Genomic DNA, 17320 nt, shown 5'->3' on the forward strand with positions numbered 1-17320 from the left:
CTTCTGTTAAGACTTCTCTTCCTGACTTCCTCCAGTTAAGTATGGAAGGCTTGTCCTAGGTTAGGCAGGCCTGTCGGCTGCAAGCATTTTTCTGTTTGCATGCTTGCCCCACTGCCCCATTGTATCTCCAGGGCCTGGCACAAATGCTTTGTACCTAATAAGTGTTCAATAAATATTCATATATATGGATTTTCAAAAAGTAAACTTTGAAAGCTAATTACGAATTGATTTAACTGTTGTTACATGGCCTCAGGAGACTTTTGAAGAGGGGAGAGGGTTTGGAAAATTATCCAGGAAGCCCCTGTTTTGCCTACTGCTAAGCCACTGGAGAGGACAGGACAAAGGAGTGGTTAGTTTTTCCTTTTTTGTCCTTTCCTTTAGCAACCAAGAAGTGGGGGACCACAATTGCATTGTTGTAATGCGCCCCTCCCTCCCTTCCTTCTTATCAATCAAATCCTATTTCCTGAGGTTTCACCGTGTGCAAGGCCCCCAGAGGTCACAGAAGCTTTTACCCAGCCTAGTTACAGCGCTGAGAACCTCATTGACTCGTCTCAGGGTGTGTGCAAGGCTTCTGGTCTGGAGGAGTCAGCTTTTTAAACTACAGCATCGCCCAGCCAGAAGCAATAACCTTTGGAGATAACACTCCTTGGGTCCCAGCAGCTAACTTCTTATTAAGTGGGTGCCCGCTGGAGACAGGCTGGGCTGGGCATTGGCTGTGTGGCCTCTAACAAGACATGGAGCCTTTCTGAGCCATCATCAGTGTAGATTCTTCATCTGTATAATGGGGGGTACCTAATATACTTACTTGCCTTAAAGGCTTGTAGTGAGAAGTAACAAAATAATGTATGCATGGAAATGTGCTTTATTGGTTCATCTGTTCATATACTATTTATTGCCTTGTTGGTCCTGTCAGCAGGGCCCTGTGCATAACCGTGTCCACCAGAGACAGTACTGGAAGCAAGGGGTGGGGGGTGCAGGTGTGAGGAAAGTAGCCGACGTGGGCTGGAGTGACTGGGTAGCCTGTGTGTCCAAGGGTGGAATGCTCTGGGGCGGGGGGGGGCGCGGGGGAAGGGGTTGCCCAAGGAAGACCTGAAAGATAACTTGGCTGTTTTGCCACCGGCTGGTAGGCCTGGTCCACGGAGGCTCTGTCTTTGTGGTCATCGCCCACCCCTCCTTGTCTGAACTGAGTGTGTGTTGTGACTGCTTCACCTTCTCGGGTGACCTGTGAGTGTGACCAGGCTCAGAGCCTCAGAGCCATCGTGGGGAACTGAGACCGAGAAGCTGTGTGTTGACAGCACAGGCATGGAGGATTGGGCTGGACAATGTGTCAGTGGGGCTCCCTGGAAGGGGATGTATGTGTGTGCACATGCCCGAGGGGGGAGAGGGGCTGGAAGGGGGAGAGGGCTGGAAGTCAAGGAGACCCGGCGACCTATATGCTCTGCGTCCCTTCCCTCCTCCTGAGACTGTCTGGGGAAGGGATTGTTGTGGGCTCATCTTCGTGGGCCCAGTGGGCTCTGCACAGGGCCTGGGACATAGTAGGTGCCCAGAAAACATTTGTCAAATAATTGAAGTGTTGAGACAGGTGGGAAGAGTCCATTCCTGGCCAGCGGTTCCCTTTGGGGGGCTTAAGAAGTTTCCTTTCGGCCCATGGGACCACCAGTCCGTGGAAGTGTAGCCACCCGGGGTTGCTGGTCAGAGAAGTAGTGACCTGCCTACCGTGTCCGTGACAGGATGATGCTGTGACCACAGTTAACAGGATAACTGAGAAGACTTCGTGATCCTTGGTGGTCAGAAGCAAATTAGGACTGCAGTTCGTTTTCCTGCCTTTGAGTTAGAGAAAAACTATCTGGGGCCAGTTTTCTGGACTCCTGATTCCAGCCTTGCCCTCCCTTTATCCCTTCCCTTCACAGCCCTGGTGAGAGTTTGCACTCCTAATATTTGAAGACCCTGGGATTTTTCTTTGTGAAATAAAGGGGGAGAGTGAACCGGCGCACAGTGACCGCCTGTGCAGGTGACGGCTGGTGACCCTCCCCACCTCTCAGCCTCCTGGCTTTCTAGAGAGCCATGGAACGTCCCAATGCCAGGCTGTCGGCAGCAGCTGCACCCCCATGAGTGGGTGTAATCTAGACGGGGGACAGGACGGTAGGATGCCCTGCAGGCAGAGTGTGGTGTTGTCTGGATGCATCTGGGTGTCTTTCTTCAGTGTGGTGGATACAATTGAAAGCCTTTGTTGTGTGCTGACTTTGGGGACCCTGCAACCAAGTTGGTTGGGAAACAGAGTTCCCATTGAAAACCCATTCTTTGCAGAGCGAACAAAAGAAAAGAATTACTTGTCTGGCCCCAGCAGTAATTTATGTCATATAAGGCTTCGCAGTTTATGGATTCTCTTGGTCATTTTCTCAACGGATCCTCACGGCAGCCTGGTGGTGTGATCCTGGCAAGTCCTGGTGTCTCCGTTTGCCAGGTCAGGACACTGAGGCTCAAGAGTCACACTGCCACTCGACTTCCTTCCCACCATAAACTCAAAGCCGGCTCTCCTGATGTTTGCCTGCTGGCCCCGACCACCTGCTCCCCTCACTGATCCCTCAACCACAGGAACCTGGTCCTTCCTACTGGGGAAGCAAGGTTCTCAGTTATCAAACACGGAGGAGTAAAAGCAGTTTCCATAATCTGCACTTGCTCTTGCCTTTCACGTCTAAAAGGCATCTCTCTGGCTTGCACAAGGGGTGAGGGTGTTAGTTCATGGATGGTTTTCATACGTGTTTTCTGCTGACCACTGTATCTTGCGTACATCCATCCAAGGTGTGCAATGTTCTTAGACAGTGAATTCTTCGAGGGCAAACACCAGGTTGCTACACTCATTCCATAGCACTAACAGTGTGTCTGAGACACTTCAAAGTTTTGCAGAGAGTATCACAATGAAGATATATCCTAGTTACACATTTCTGTGCTTCCGGATGAACAACCACGTGCCTGGAATTTTGGGTGAAAATGTTTGCATTGGAAAGGTCAATGGCCCAAGAAGCCTTGGGGAAATCTGTAAATCCTCAAAGCTGGCGAGTGGATTCCCACTCCATGAGGCATTGACTCGGAGAGGCGTGATTTGTGCTGTTTGAATGGTATTGTTTCATTGTTCAAGCTTTGAGAATTTTCCTTAGCAAAGTATTTGAAGAGGATCTAGGTCTCCCGTGGGCTTACATTACAGAAAATCATTTCGAAAAGAGCATTGGCTTTGTAGATAAAGACCGAACTAGAAACAACCAAAACACCAAACCACCAGTGCTTTCTCAAAACTAAACGTAAAGTATAAATAGAGAACAAAACAGGAAATAGTGGTTTGCAAAAGAAAAAAAAAAAAGAAAGAAATACTTGTAGCTGCCCTAAAAAGTGAGTTCGGAGACTAAGAGAAGCCGCTGGCTCCAGCTCCTCGTAGAGACAAACGTCTTCCAGCAAGCACTGCCCTACTGCTGCCTGCGACTACTCTTTAACCAGCCTTTGGAAATATTTGGGTGGGTCTCTATGACGCAGGTGCTGATTCAGTAAGGGTGCTCTTCTCTCCACCCAGTCATCAGGGGTCAGCAAGTGGATTGGGCTGTCTTAACCACCTAGGTTTTGACTTCGTATCAATACCTTCTCTTTCTGTCTTGTAAGATGTAGAAGTGTGGCTTGAAGGGTCAGATTTCCCTCCTGTCCCCCTAGCCAGCCCCACTGCCAGCCTCTTACCTGCTACCCAAGGCTGACCCTGGGAGGCAGCTGCAGGGATTTGTGCAAGAAGCCCTGGGGTGGAATCTGAGTTCTGCCCACTAATGGGCCATCTGCTACAACCTCTCTGGGCCTCAGAGCCTCATCCCTACACCAAGGACAGTCATGCTTATCTCACAGAGTTGTTGGGAAAATTAATAGAGATGAAGCAGATGAAGACCCATCTTGGCAGCACAGCCCACTATGTCTTGCAGGACTGGCTCCGTTGGAAAGTGGCTCTTGGGCTGAGCCTGGTGGAGGCAAGTGCCCTGGACTGGATCCTGATGCCTCAGTGCTGGGGGGTGGGAGGAGTCTGTGAAGACGAGTTGGGTTACTGATCATTCATTCATTCATTCATTCATTCATTCATTGTTTATTTGATGAACATTTGTTGAATCCCTAAGATGTGCCGGACGCTGAAACAGGCGGGCTGCATTGGTCAAGACATAGCATCTCCTTCAAGGCGCTTGAGTATATTGGGAGAGATAGGCTAGTGTACAAATAAGTGGAATGGCACGTTGGAGGTGCTCTGGTAGAAGTGTTCAGTCACAGCCACAGAGGAGGATGAAGAACAGAAACATTCTGTCCAGGCAGAGAGCAGGGAAGGACCCCTGGGATGCCACCTCCTTGAGGCACACAAGTCTTTGCAGGTGATTCTTTTTATATAGCCAAGGGGAAAAGCTTCACGTTTCAGGCAGAAGCTGATGTTTTTTGAAAAGAGGATAGAGATAGAGCTCTCTTAAAAAGGTGGGCGAAGATCAGGTCATATCACTTTCCTGACTCCAGCCGTAGAGGAGAGCGACTGTGATTGGAGGCACCAAAGTAGAGGTGTCCAAGGAGGACCTTTGTGACTGACTTACCTGCAGTTCTCCTTCTACTTTTCATTCAAGCTGGAGGCAGGCCACCTTCATTATTATGTTCAAGCCCCCAAAAGCCTTCTGGAATGAGGTAGGTAATGGGAGTCATCTCCAGGGGCTGCACGCAGGGGAGCCCTTCAGCTTGGATGTCCTCTAGGGTCAGTGGCTAAGAGGGAGGGTGCACAAGATCCCCCAGGGAGTGCCAGGCTGCAAGAACCTGGTGAGGGTAGGGTGGAGAGGAGCCAGCCCACCCTGAGCTCTGGCCTTCCCTTCATCATCCTGTGGCCCCGAGAACCTCAGCCCCACAGGACTTTTCGTCTCTGAACATTCTGGGCTCTTCGGTCCTTATTCCTGAGGATATGCATTGCTTCAGAGCTGTCCTCCCGGCAGATCATGTACAGCTCTCTCTTCTGCTCTTCTAAGTGGTAAGCTTCTCAGGGCAGAAGGGGACTGTAGAGGCCCCCCTGTGGCACCTTGGAGACTTTGCCCCATCTCCACCCAGGCCACGCAGCCAAGGCTTGACCGCAGCTGATCCGAGTCTTGGCGGGACCCCTGTGACGCCAAGAAGGATCCCTCCCAGAGCATGGCTGCATGAGAGACTTCCGCCACTCACCTCCCCATCTCCCCCGGAGGCTTTGGAGGACAGCTTGTCACTGCCTCCCGGGTGCTGAGGAGCCATGGGGCCTTTGCTTGGCTCTCCTTCAAGGCACAGCTACAGACTCTAAGACTTCTTCTCTGCAGCCTCGTGGCTCCTCAGCAGCAGGTGCCACACTCTCACAATGTGGTCATCCGGCCCCTTTTGTTTCTGTGCTGCCCTAGGGGACAAGGGCCACCCCAGAGTTGACACTCCCCTTGCTTTTGCTGTCTATGCCAGTAAGACACTGAATCAAACCAGGGCTTGTTGCTTCCTGACTGATTGAATCTCAGTTTCGCTCAACAGGCAGTTTTAGAGAGCTAAACCCGTGCAGAGGCCCTGAGAGGCTAAGTGACTTGTCCCTGACACTCAGCTGATTAGGCGCAGGGCCAGGACTGGAGGACAGCCTTCTAGATCTGGAGTCATTGCCACTAGGACCTAATGTTCGCTTTATGTGCCATGAGTGCCCCCTGAAGTGGTCGTTGATCTGATCAGTCAAGTCTCTGGGGTTATTTGGTGTTCTGGTGTCCAGGGCAAATGCACACAGCCATGGCGTGTGACGCGTGCAGCACCCACGTGTCGGAGCACCTGGCCCGTCCTGCCTCCCACGTGCTGGTGCAGCTGGCCCTGGCGGATCAGTATCTGCAGATGGCAGAGGCACTCTCCTTCTCTAGTGTAAGAGGTCGTAGATTGAGTTTACTTGTTTGCCTTTATATTTTTGAATATACACAAAAGGTGGAAAACAGTGTGTAGGGAAGTCTCTTTCTCTCTCCAGTCCCTAGACCCAAGCCCTCCCACACCCCTAGCTCCGAGAGATGACGGCTACCATCTTTAACCATTTCTAGAGATGTTTTATGCACGTAGAAGCATATATGGATGAAGACTGTTTGCTCTCAATTTACATAGCCTTGATTCTGCTGACCATGTTGCAACTACTCTCAAGACATTTAATAGGTTCATCACCTTTGAACATTCTGTTGAACCTGCTTTCTATCTGGTTATTTTGTGAGACAACTGGGACTAACCAGTCCCTTTTGTTCTTGAGCCAGTTCCTATTTTTCCAGGACAAGTTGGCTTGTTTACAGTTTCTTTGCACTCACCCTTGTCTATTTAAACAGGTAGAGAGATAAGGGCATATCGGTACGTAATTAATGGAATAAAATACCTATAGATAAGCTCTCCCATATTTTAAAAAATCAACAAAAATTAATTACATGTTATCCTATTCATCCTTTTATTGGAGTAAAATGATTGCAGCTAGAGTTTGGTGCACTTTATCTTAGGTTTCTGAGTATCACAAAGAGCTCATAGCTTTTAACAAACAGTTATTTCAACTCATATTACCATTGCTGCTGTCATTGACTCATAAATTGTTATAACTTGCTTCATTGTCCTCTTAGCACCCTCGCTGATGTTCTTAAAATCATTCTTGTTCTGGTAATAATAAGACATTTCAAGCTGATCCTAACCTTTCTCTTCCCCAAGATATGGAATTGGCTATCTTTAAGGCGTTTTGGTTTTATTTGAAGTGGAGAATAGTATCAAAAAGCAAAACGTGAGCGCTCAACTTCTCATGAGTACGCATGAGCATTGGCTTTGGCTTTTGTTGGCCCAATTTTTTTGCGTCAGAATTGGAGAAAATGTATATTAAGGAGTTCCTTTTCTGGGGCACCTGTGTTGGTCAGTGGTTGAGGGTCTGCCTTCGGCTCAGGGCGTGATCTCCAGATCCAGGGATCGAGTCCCACATTGGGGTCCCTGAGAGGGGGGCCTGCTTCTCCCTCTTTTATGTCTCTGCTTCTCTCTCTGTGTGTGTCTCATGAATAAATAAATAAAATCTTTTTTAAAAAGTTCCTTTTCTCCATTTAAGAGATTATTTTACTGTCCCTCTTCTTTATGGTATGAAGGTTTCATTGAACATCAAAGTGTTCTACTATATTGATACACTTCCATCCAAAGTTTAAAAATATGAAAGCACACCTCTGAGTTCAGCTGTGGGTTGTTAGCCTAGGTAAGATGGTAGGCTCCATGGTGAATGGTACTGCCGCAGGTGTCAGGTGCACCCCCAGGGTGCAGTACTGCACTAGGTGCTGCAAAGAGCAGGGCGACATATGAGACATGGCCCCAAGCGTCCAGGAATGCACAGAGGTCATTTACGTGCCTGAAACAATGAGAAAACTGTGTAAGCCATCATTTCATTGGTGCGCACTGCGACTGGTGGTGCAGGCGGGGCCTGGTGAAGGCGTTGAGAGTAGAGGTCGGTGTGTGGAGAAGGAAAGGTCTCTGTAGCAGGAGAGGATGGGCCACCTGGGAAATGCTTGAATTTTAGATAGATGCCCAGACATGTCCTTCTCCCTGGAAACAATCTCACGCACATACAGACCTAGGCCGCCTGTGAAGCCATGGGTAGGAAGGTGTGTACGAGGCTGCTGGCCACACCAGCTTATAGTGGATTCAGTAGGGTGCCTCAGAGTGCGAGAAAACAGGATTGCAGTTGTACTTTTGAAATGACAGAAAGGACATCACACCAAGGATAGGAACCCATGCCATATAGTTACCAGAAGGAAATTGAGTCCGTTAAAAGTTTAGACATCTTTCTAACGGGCTCCTCTCGAAGCTCTTAGAAACAACAGAAAGCCACTGATTGTGCTTCCAGTCTGGCTGGCCCACCCGCCGTGCACCACCAAACAGCCCTGCATGTACCTGCTCTATTGCCAACTCGGTGCATTTAGCTTAATCTGTCTGGGAAAATCCTAGGTCTGAAAAATAAATAAATAAATAAAATAAATAAACTAAAAAAAAAAAAAGAAAATCCTAGGTCTGATGTTACCTGTTGGGGCCTCGCCTGCCACCTCTCACTCCTTCCAACCCTGTTAAAAGAACTGATTTCTTTTCTCCTTATAGCATTTCACGTGGAACCTCTGTTATACCATCTATCCCACATGTTATTATCACCTCTCTACTCACCTGCTCTCCATAGTGAGCATCTTAGGAGGTGTGTTTTACTTATTCTCATCTGTAATCCAAGTGCCTCACACAGTATTTGACAGCGATTTGTTGGATGAATTAATAAACAGAGGAGTGAATGAAAGAGTGAACGCGTTGAAAACCTGCCTCGGGATTGAGTTAGGTGACTCAGTGGTGCCATGCAGTTTGGTGTCTGCTTTGGATTTAGTCATTCCTTGTTCTCTACCTTGATGGAGTACTGTTAGCCTGGACAGGGGTTTATATGTATTGGATTTTCCACGCTAACAGGTAAAATGTCAGCCTCAAATTCATAGACCAGGTCTTAGTTTCTCTTGGTTCAGTTGTGATATTTCCAGCCAAGCCTTGTTTTGATAAGAAGAGGGAGATTTAGGAAACCAGCAGTAAATAACTTGATTTAATATGTCAAGCCAGGATTTGACAACTGCTGAAAGGTTTATAACTTGAAGATTTATAGACTTGATGATGAGGCTGTTCTAGAGACAGAATCTTTTATGTTTACTAGAGCTCTTTGCTCCAAGGTGGCTTCCAAATCTGACCTGAGCTAGAGCAGCCTCTATTTGCTGAAGTCTGCAATTGAAAGCAGAGAAATTCAGAGGTATCATATAACCTAGCTCCAGGATTTTGAGAGTTCTCAAGTGATGTATATGTTTGGTTGTATCAAATCAAGTGTCCATGGAATGGATGTCTTTGGACAGTCTTTGAAGTCTTTTAAGGTCTTTGGAGATGAGGGAAATCATTGGGGGAGGTCAGTAACCCAACCGACCCCTGGTCCCTCCAGTGGAAGGACCTGGAGGGAGGTGGTATGAAGGAGGGTGCAGACAGTGAGCTGTTTCTCTCTTGAGAGCTGGTTCTCTCTCCCTGTCCACTATCTGTTTGTGACATTCTTTTTTTTTTAAAATATATTTTATTTATTTATTCATGAGAGACAGAGAGAGAGAGAGAGGCAGAGACACAGGCAGAGGGAGAAGCAGGCTCCATGCAGGGAGCCCGACATGGGACTCGATCCCGGGTCTCCAGGATCAGGCCCTGGGCTGAAGGCAGACGCTTAACTGCTGAGCCACCCAGAGATCCCTGTTTGTGACATTCTAAGTAATCTCTACACTCAGCGAGGAGTTTGAACTTAGAGCCCTGAGATCAAGGGCTGCATGCTCTACCGAATGAGCCAGCCAGGTGCCCCTTATTTATGGCATTCTTATTAGCTCTGAAATAACTTCTCCATTATTTTTGGTGATTAAGTCCTTTTTTTTTTGCGGGGGGGGGGGGTTGGGGGGCGGTTCGCAATTTGTTTAGGATGTTAAAGCAGTGGCCAGTGAAGTTCTGTAGCTCAGGAGACAAAACCATTAGAAAACAGGAAAGCAAAAAGCCATCTAAAGAAGCACAAATTAAAAAACAAAAAACCCTCCAAACAGTGAGAATTATCCACTCATTGTTTATTTTTCTAATGTTTTTTTTTTTTGTGCCTATAGTTTTAAAAATTCACATAATGGTACAAAGACAGCAGAAACATCTTTCAATATCTTTCTGTCCAGAGGCAACTACCATCAGCCTTTTGATGATTATCTTTCCAAGATTTCTTTCTGTACCTAATGCATGCAGACTTGTCTATATCTATACACTTAAAAAAGATATGAATAGAATCATACTTCGTATGCTAGAAGCATATGTATATACACACACACATATTTAGATTTACAATTTATGAGTGTGAAATATTTTATTTATAAAATACCCATTTTATGAATGTGAAATAATTTACCTAACTAAAATGGTTTGAGAGGCATTTTGATTGCTTTCGGTATTTCACTATTTGAAACAACGTGCCAAGAATATCCTTTGCCATATATCGTGTTCTTCTCAGATTATCTTCTTAGGATGAATCCTTAGGAGTAAAACAGCTGGATTAGGAAGTGTGCATGTGAAGGTTTTCAAGTGATTTTCAAATTGTCCTCCAGGAAGGAAAGCCAGTTTCCACCCCTACCGGCGGTGAATGGAATGCTTGTTCCTCTACCCCTCACCAACAAGGAACTATTGATCCGGTTATTCACATTGATCGGCCCAATCAGTGATTAGTGAAATCTCCATGTACCTTTGGGGGGAGGTTACGAGTAAAGTTTAGAATCTTTTCTTTTGATAATTGATGATCTATTTCCCTCCCTTCCTTGCTTCCTTCCTCCCTCCCTTTCTTTCTTCCTTCCATGCTTCCTTTCCCTCTCTCTCTCTCTCTGAATTTTCTGTCTTTTGCCCATTTTTCTATTACAGTGTTTGTATTTTAACAATTTGAAAGGGCACCTGGGAGGCTCCAACAGTTAGGCGTCTGCCTCTGGCTCGGGTCATGATCCCAGTGTCCTGGGATGGAGCCTCTCACCCTGTGCCACACTCAGCAGGGAGTCTGCTTCTCCCTCTCCCTCTGCCGCTCCCCCTGCTTGTGCTCTCTCTCTCTCATATAAATAAATAAAATCTCTTAAAAAATAATATGAAGTTTTTTAAAAAGTTTTTTTTTTTTACAGTTTTTAGAGTTTTAAAAAAATATTTTATTTATTTGTTTTAGAGACAGACAAAGAGAGAGAGACAGAGAGCAGGGGAAGGAACAGAGGGAGAGGGACAAGCAATTTCCTCTCTGAGTGCAGGACCCAACACAGGGCTTCATGCCAGGACCCGGAGATCACCACCTGAGCCGAAACCAAGAGTCAGATGCTTAACCAACTGAGCCATCCAGGCACCTTTTGAAGGAGTTTTTTTTTTTTTTTTTTTTTTTTTTTTGTACTAACCTTTTCTTGGTCCTGTATGTAGCAAATAGTTTCTTCAGATTTTCATTTATTTTTACCCTCCTTCATAATTTTACCTTCACTGTACAAAAGCATTTGAGTTTTATGTAGTCATGTGTATTAGTCTTTCTTTTTCTGCTTCCTGAGTATTTCAATGCATTTAGAAAGTCCGACCGAAAGAGTATTAAAATGTTGACCTTTGAGGCACCTGAGGGCCTGAGTCGGTTAAGCCTCTGACTCTTTATTTAGACTCAGGTCATCGTTTCAGGGCCATGAGATGGGGCTCGAAGCTTAGCGCAGAGTCTGCTTGTCCCTCTCCCTCTGCTCCTGTCCCCCGCTCTCCCTCTCTCTCAAATCAATCAATAAATAAAATCTTTAAAAATAAATAAATAGGGATGCCTGTGTGGCTCAGCGGTTGAGCAACTGCCTTTGGCTCAGGGCATGATCCTCGGTCCTGGGATCGAGTCCCACATCAGGCTCCCGGCAGAGAGCCTGCTTCTCCCTCTGCCTATGTCTCTGCCTCTCTCTGTGTGTCTCTCATGAATAAATAAATAAAATCTTTAAAATAATAAATAAATAAATAAATAAATAAATAAATAAATAAATAATAAAAATGTTGACCTCTATTGTCTTTGGTACTTCTTGTTTCTTTAAGATATATTTTAGTCTTACATATCTCTAGAATTAATTTTGCTCAATATAGCTGAAATTTTATTTCTAAATGTCTGTTTTCCACAACTCATTTATTGAGTGTTCCTGATACAAATTTAAAACAAATGGAAACTTAATATATGCTTAATTTCTGGACTAACTTTTCCATTGATCTGATTGCTTACCATACAGCTGCCCTTGTTATAGCTTTATAATGCATTTGAGAAATTGAGAAGGCAAATGTCCCCCATTGGCCTTTGTTTTGTCCTTCTTTTCTAAGTCCATTTGGATTTTTGATGTGATTGTACTTAATTTATAGAATTATTTAGGTGAAAATTATATTTTAGATATAAAATATATTTTATATATTATATATATTTTATATGTTATATATATTTTTATATATATTTTATATATTTTAGTATTCGGATAACAGAATAATCTTTTTTATTTATTTGAGTCTTATTTTAGGGCATAAGTAGAATTTTTTTAAATATTATTTTCTTTGTGTAAGTCCTTCTACTTCTGGTTAAATTTCATAAGGAACTATGAAGGGTCTGCAGTTTTCTCCTCTGCTAGCAAACAAGTCAGCCTACTACAATATTATGGATACAGTAGGAGAAAGTGGCTCCTAGGCCAGAGGCACAGCAGGTGGTATTGACTTCACGTTCCCACCTTCTTCCCTTGTCCAAGTTCCATGGCGGATGCTGCATATGCAGTGGGTTCCTGTCACAGCTGAGGCACTCTAGGCTTAGGAAATCAAATGAGAGGTCATTTGATGACTTCTGTGACCTAACTGATGAAGAATGAGAGGACCAAGGGAGAAGACAGCATTCCAGGCAAAGGGAACTACATGTGCAAAGGCCCTGTGGTGGGAGGCATTGTGGCAACTATAAACACCTAGAAAAAAAGTCACTATGGTGACTCCATTATTTTTCTGGCTAATGGTGCTATAGAGAGCTAGCCTGTTTATTTTTCCCATTATAAATGATCTATTTGTTCTGCCAAAGTGTTTAGAGATTTTTTTCCTTTTGCTTTCAAGTGTATCATTTTCATTAGGATTTGTTGCTGTTGTGTGAACTTTTTTTTTAAGATACAGAGAACCTCTTCATTATGGAAGACGGCCTCTTAGTATATCTTTGATATCTTAGTATATCTTTCCTTTTCTATTAGTGTTGATTTTTTCATTAAACATCTGATAAATTGTCATTGTCTATCTTCAGTGGTTATTCTCCCTTTAAAAAAAAATTCCATCTGTCTTGTTTCCATTGCATTACAAGATTGGGACTCTTCCTTATTTTCAGTATTATTCTTTGCTATTTTTCCTTTTTTTTTTTAGTTCATATCTTAGTTTTGGAAAGGGAGATATTTGGGGATGCTAAACTCTTGTCACCATTTATCACACATTTCCAAAGTGTCTGGGTCTGTTATTAACTGCCACTTTGTAAATGTTTCCCCCCCCCCCATCTCTTTAAAATTATTCCAAGGAGACTTTCAGAGTATCTCCCATAATTTAAAAAAAAACCCTCTTCCGTCTTTAAGTCTCTGTCCGGTTACTTAAAATTGCATTTACTTGTGTATTAAAATTGTATTGGTGTGTGAGAAGGAATGGGAAAATAGCATTCTTGACCAGTGGTAAACCATCTCCAAGTGTCTCTCCAATAGCTGTGGTGCTTTGTATGCACCAATAGTGGTTCATTGTTGCTCCACTAGCATGAAATTCATTCATTAGATTTCGTTTTCAGGAAAAGTCCTTCATATCCTAAGATAGATGTACTTCTACAGAAGTAAGGAAGTAGAAAGTAGAACAAGTCCGGTTTTTCCCTCCCAGTCAAGAAAGAGAAGTAGAAGAACGGAAAAGGCCAGCTTAAAAGATGATTTTTTTTCTAGGAAATTTTTTTTTCTTACATACTGAGAAACATGGGGATAGTTCAGTATAATTTTGAGTGACACCAACTCTTAGGACAATATGCTAATTAATTTGTTACCCTTCTTTTATTCCCCAAAACCTGTTCATCAAGAAGACTTTTTCAAGGGAGTATCTAAGTTAGCAGAGAATCACGATTCACCAGAGCAGGACTGCAGCCCATTGAACCTTCACCCATAGGAGCAAAGAGATTCAATGCCTTCTCTGGTCCTGGGTTTTCTCTTACTGATTTTTGATCTTAATGTTAGCTACGTTGCTGACCTCCTCACTAGAAGCAAAGTAGAGAGGTAGAAAAATAGGTCCTAAGCTAGGGAAAAAAAATCCTATTTCCAAAATCTGGAAAGATAATCTAATAATGCAGCAGCAGGAACTTGATCATGATAGTTCAGAATGGGGCTCAGATCAAGTTCTCATTTTCGCACCACAAAAATACTATTGAATAAATTTCGGTGGATTTTTAATATTTTAGGAAGCTTCTTTTGTGAAAATGAGTGTTTGGGGGTATTTATTGGCACGGTGGAGTCCTGATGCTAAGTCTAGAAATGGAATGATAGTTTTTGTTCACACGTTGGGTTTATCCTCATTGCTCATGATTCATTGACTGTAAGATACTCTTGATAATAGCGCACCTCACTGTTCCATGTACCATAAGAAAGAAAAATTGCTTCTTATGGAATTCTGATGTGCTTACCGCGCTTGAAGGTGCATTGTGATTTCACAGATGTTAATGAGTGATAAAGCATGCATCTTAGAATCAAAGACAGGTGGTATTTTTCTTACACAAAACCAGGCAAAATGGACACCTTCAACAGCTTGTCCATCTACCTGAAATATTTACCAATAAATTGATGTTTTAAAATTCTATGTACTAGATGTGCTATTTCCAAGAGCAATCAGGATTATTGAAAGAATGCTATTTAATATTCAGAGAATTAACAAAGTGAACTGATATTGGTAAAAGATGCCCCAAATTTCCCATCATGTTTTCAGATATCAAATATCTGCTATTTGATATTTTCCTTCCTCAGCAAAGCAATCTGGTTCCTGCGGTGTTGCCCAGACCACAGGATAGGGATTGCTTCCATCACCTTTCCTGACTCTTTCTGTAGCCTTTTGATCGAAAGCTTCTCATTTCCACTGTTGGCTACACTAATCCTCAGAAATAAATTTGATCACCTAACATCACTCCTGATTTAGAGTCTAACGTTCTGTCCCACTTGTCACATTCCTGAACATTCAAGGAAATCTGACCCCTGAGCTCATGATAGCATTGTGTTCTCTGGGTTGGAGTTGGTCAACTACCTCTTGCTGCAAGATTTAGGCAACTCTACTTGTAGGAGCTCATTATTAGTATCTTTAGTGCTATGAATATTATTGTTTGTGGAGTATCTGCTTGAAGGAAAGGATGTGTCCATAGTGAACAATCACCCACAATCGCACATCTTTGCCATTGGTGACATTTTAACATGTTTCCTTTCGCTGTTTCACCACATGAATTTTTGCGTAGTGGAGATAATTTTTATGTGCAGTTTATGAGATGCTTTTTCACTCAGCTTCATGTTATTGAAACAGTAGGGTTAAAGGCTTTTAACTAGTTGATTGTTTTATTCCATAGATATGTGAACTATTCCCCTATTGCTTGTTATTTGCGCTCTATCCATTATATATTTGCCATTCTAAATCATGTTAAAATAAACATGTCTGTATGTAAATCTCTATCCACATTTTGATCAAAGGACATAACTTTTCTTTTTAGAGAGGGGGAGAGAGAGAGATTGATGATGGGAGGAGGGGCAGACAGAGAGGGAGAGAGAATCTTTTTTTTGGGGGGGGGAGAGAGAGAATCTTAAGCAGGCCCCATGCCAGGGACCAGGACCCCTTGTGGGGCTCAATCTCACAACCCTGAGAACATGACCAGAGCTGAAATCAAGAGTCCAACCTTTAACCGACTGAGCCACCCAGGCGGCCCCAGGGACATAACTTTAATACAATCAATTTGTATTGCTAAGTTTCTTTCACAGGAAAAATAAAGGTCCTAACCATTTATAACCCAACCAAAGGGACAGGAGCGATTGTGAGAGAATGATCATATTTATTTAATACTTTTATTATATCACCTCAAAGTTGAACTGACTGGGGAAACTGAGACACACATTGACGAAGTCGTCTCATTGCTGGTGACACTCTTTGGTTGTGTTTGGAGCTGGGAAACTACTGCCCTCTCCCCGTTGCCAGTATCTTCCCTACTTCATGATAGCCCTGTGGAAAGTTCTACCAGAAGCCTAACAGCCCTGTAAAAACTCCGTGTGCTGCCTGGCTCTGTCTCCTATTTGGTCTTGCCCCCCAGTAAAGGATGGGCATGGCCTAGAACACCAAACTGGATACACGTTTGCCTTGCAAACCCAACAAACCCTTCTGTTTTTGTTTTGCTTTGTGTCTGGACTCATTCTTAGCACCTCTTCTGCCTGTGAGCGATTTGTCACTTCCTTCTGTAAGCCTGGCACCAGCAGACATGCAGTCTCAGAGGACCCCGGGGAGGAAGCGAGGCCGGCCCCCACTTCACTCAACACCCATGAAGATGGCAGTCCATAACCTTTATTCCGCTTCAGCTGGGTCTTTGCCAGCAGTGAAGATCCCAAAGAAAAGAGGGCGGAAGCCTGGGTACAAGGTACGGCTCCATCATCTCCTTTCTCCACGGTGACGTTGGGCTGGGCCCCGGGTGCTTGGGCAGACGTGAGCAAGGGCTGGGCGCTGGGCAACCAGGGGCTGGGAGCCTGGTGGCCTGGGCCTCGTTGTTACAGGCCGGCACACAATGCCCGCCTTCCCGTCGTGTGCATTTTTACAAGTGGAGACAGCAAATTGCACCAGATGGGGAAAGCTGTAAGGCCAGCAGATTTTAGGATCACAGCTCAACACGCATTATTCAGTTTTGCACCTAAATTAGTGTTTCAGACACCAAGGGATCCCCTCACTGTGCGGACTAGGGCGGCACTCAAAGCCACCTTCCAGAACTCCTTGGTCATTTATTTTAGTAGAAGCAGCTGATGTTCCTGAGACACTTAAATCATCAGTGTGTGCAGGCTAGTGTCAAAGGACATAGGAGCGTTTTCCCAAACAAAGCCCCCCCCCCCAAACCTCAGCCCCCCTCCCCGCCCTCCGGCCAGGGGACTCATCACAAATATTCAGGGTGTTAATTCATAGTTTCCTGCTTATAAAGAGTGCTGACGTCAAGTTTGGCTCCAAGGAGGCATTGGAGGCAGAATTAAAATCCTGTGACCCTTTGAAGACTTAACAGTTTGGAGTGGCAGGGGGTGGAAAAGAAATTCTCTGATGTAATTGCAATCGCATAAAGCAATCTGAACCGGAGGAGGGAGAGCGTCTCCACCAAGAGGTTTTTGAAGAGGCTACTGGAGAAGAAAGACTGTTGAGTTTGTTCTCCACGAGCCTTTTGGGTATTAGAAAATGAGCTTCAGAAGTCTTCCTTCATTTATTTTTCTTGAAAGAAAGAGCTTATGTTTCCATCTTGAGATCTGAACACTCAAACCAAAATGCAAATTGGCAATTAAGTCCCATATATTTAGGAAAATGTATGGAGATTATTTCAGGTCAGCAGAAAGACAAAGCATCCGGAAGAATTGGTAATGAATTCAACCTTTATCCCTTTGGTTCTCTGCAGTTCTTCCAACAGCTAGAAAATCAGAACGGTAGGTTGGGGGCGGTGGAGGTGACTCCAAGTTATTTGGGGGTCATGGGCTTTCGT

At 44.4% G+C, this 17320-nt stretch overlaps 1 protein-coding gene across 8 annotated transcripts in view; it reads left to right on the top strand.

Annotated features, from left to right (window-relative positions):
- SCML4 (Scm polycomb group protein like 4) overlaps nucleotides 1-17320 on the top strand; it is a 114835-nt gene that overhangs the window by 31643 nt on the left and 65872 nt on the right. For 7 of the 8 annotated variants that reach the window (XR_012033750.1, XR_012033749.1, XR_012033747.1 and 4 more), the window contains one exon: nucleotides 16014-16228. The exons of the other annotated variant lie outside the window; for it this stretch is intronic. Coding sequence is in view for 1 of the 7 variants with exons in the window: in XM_072831871.1 (XP_072687972.1) it covers nucleotides 16073-16228 (156 nt within the window). In the remaining 6 variants the exon portion in view is untranslated. The remainder of the gene's footprint in view (nucleotides 1-16013; nucleotides 16229-17320) is intronic. 8 annotated transcript variants of the gene reach the window in all.

This window comes from Canis lupus, chromosome 7 (genome assembly GCF_048164855.1).
Source record: "Canis lupus baileyi chromosome 7, mCanLup2.hap1, whole genome shotgun sequence".
NCBI lineage: Eukaryota > Metazoa > Chordata > Mammalia > Carnivora > Canidae > Canis > Canis lupus.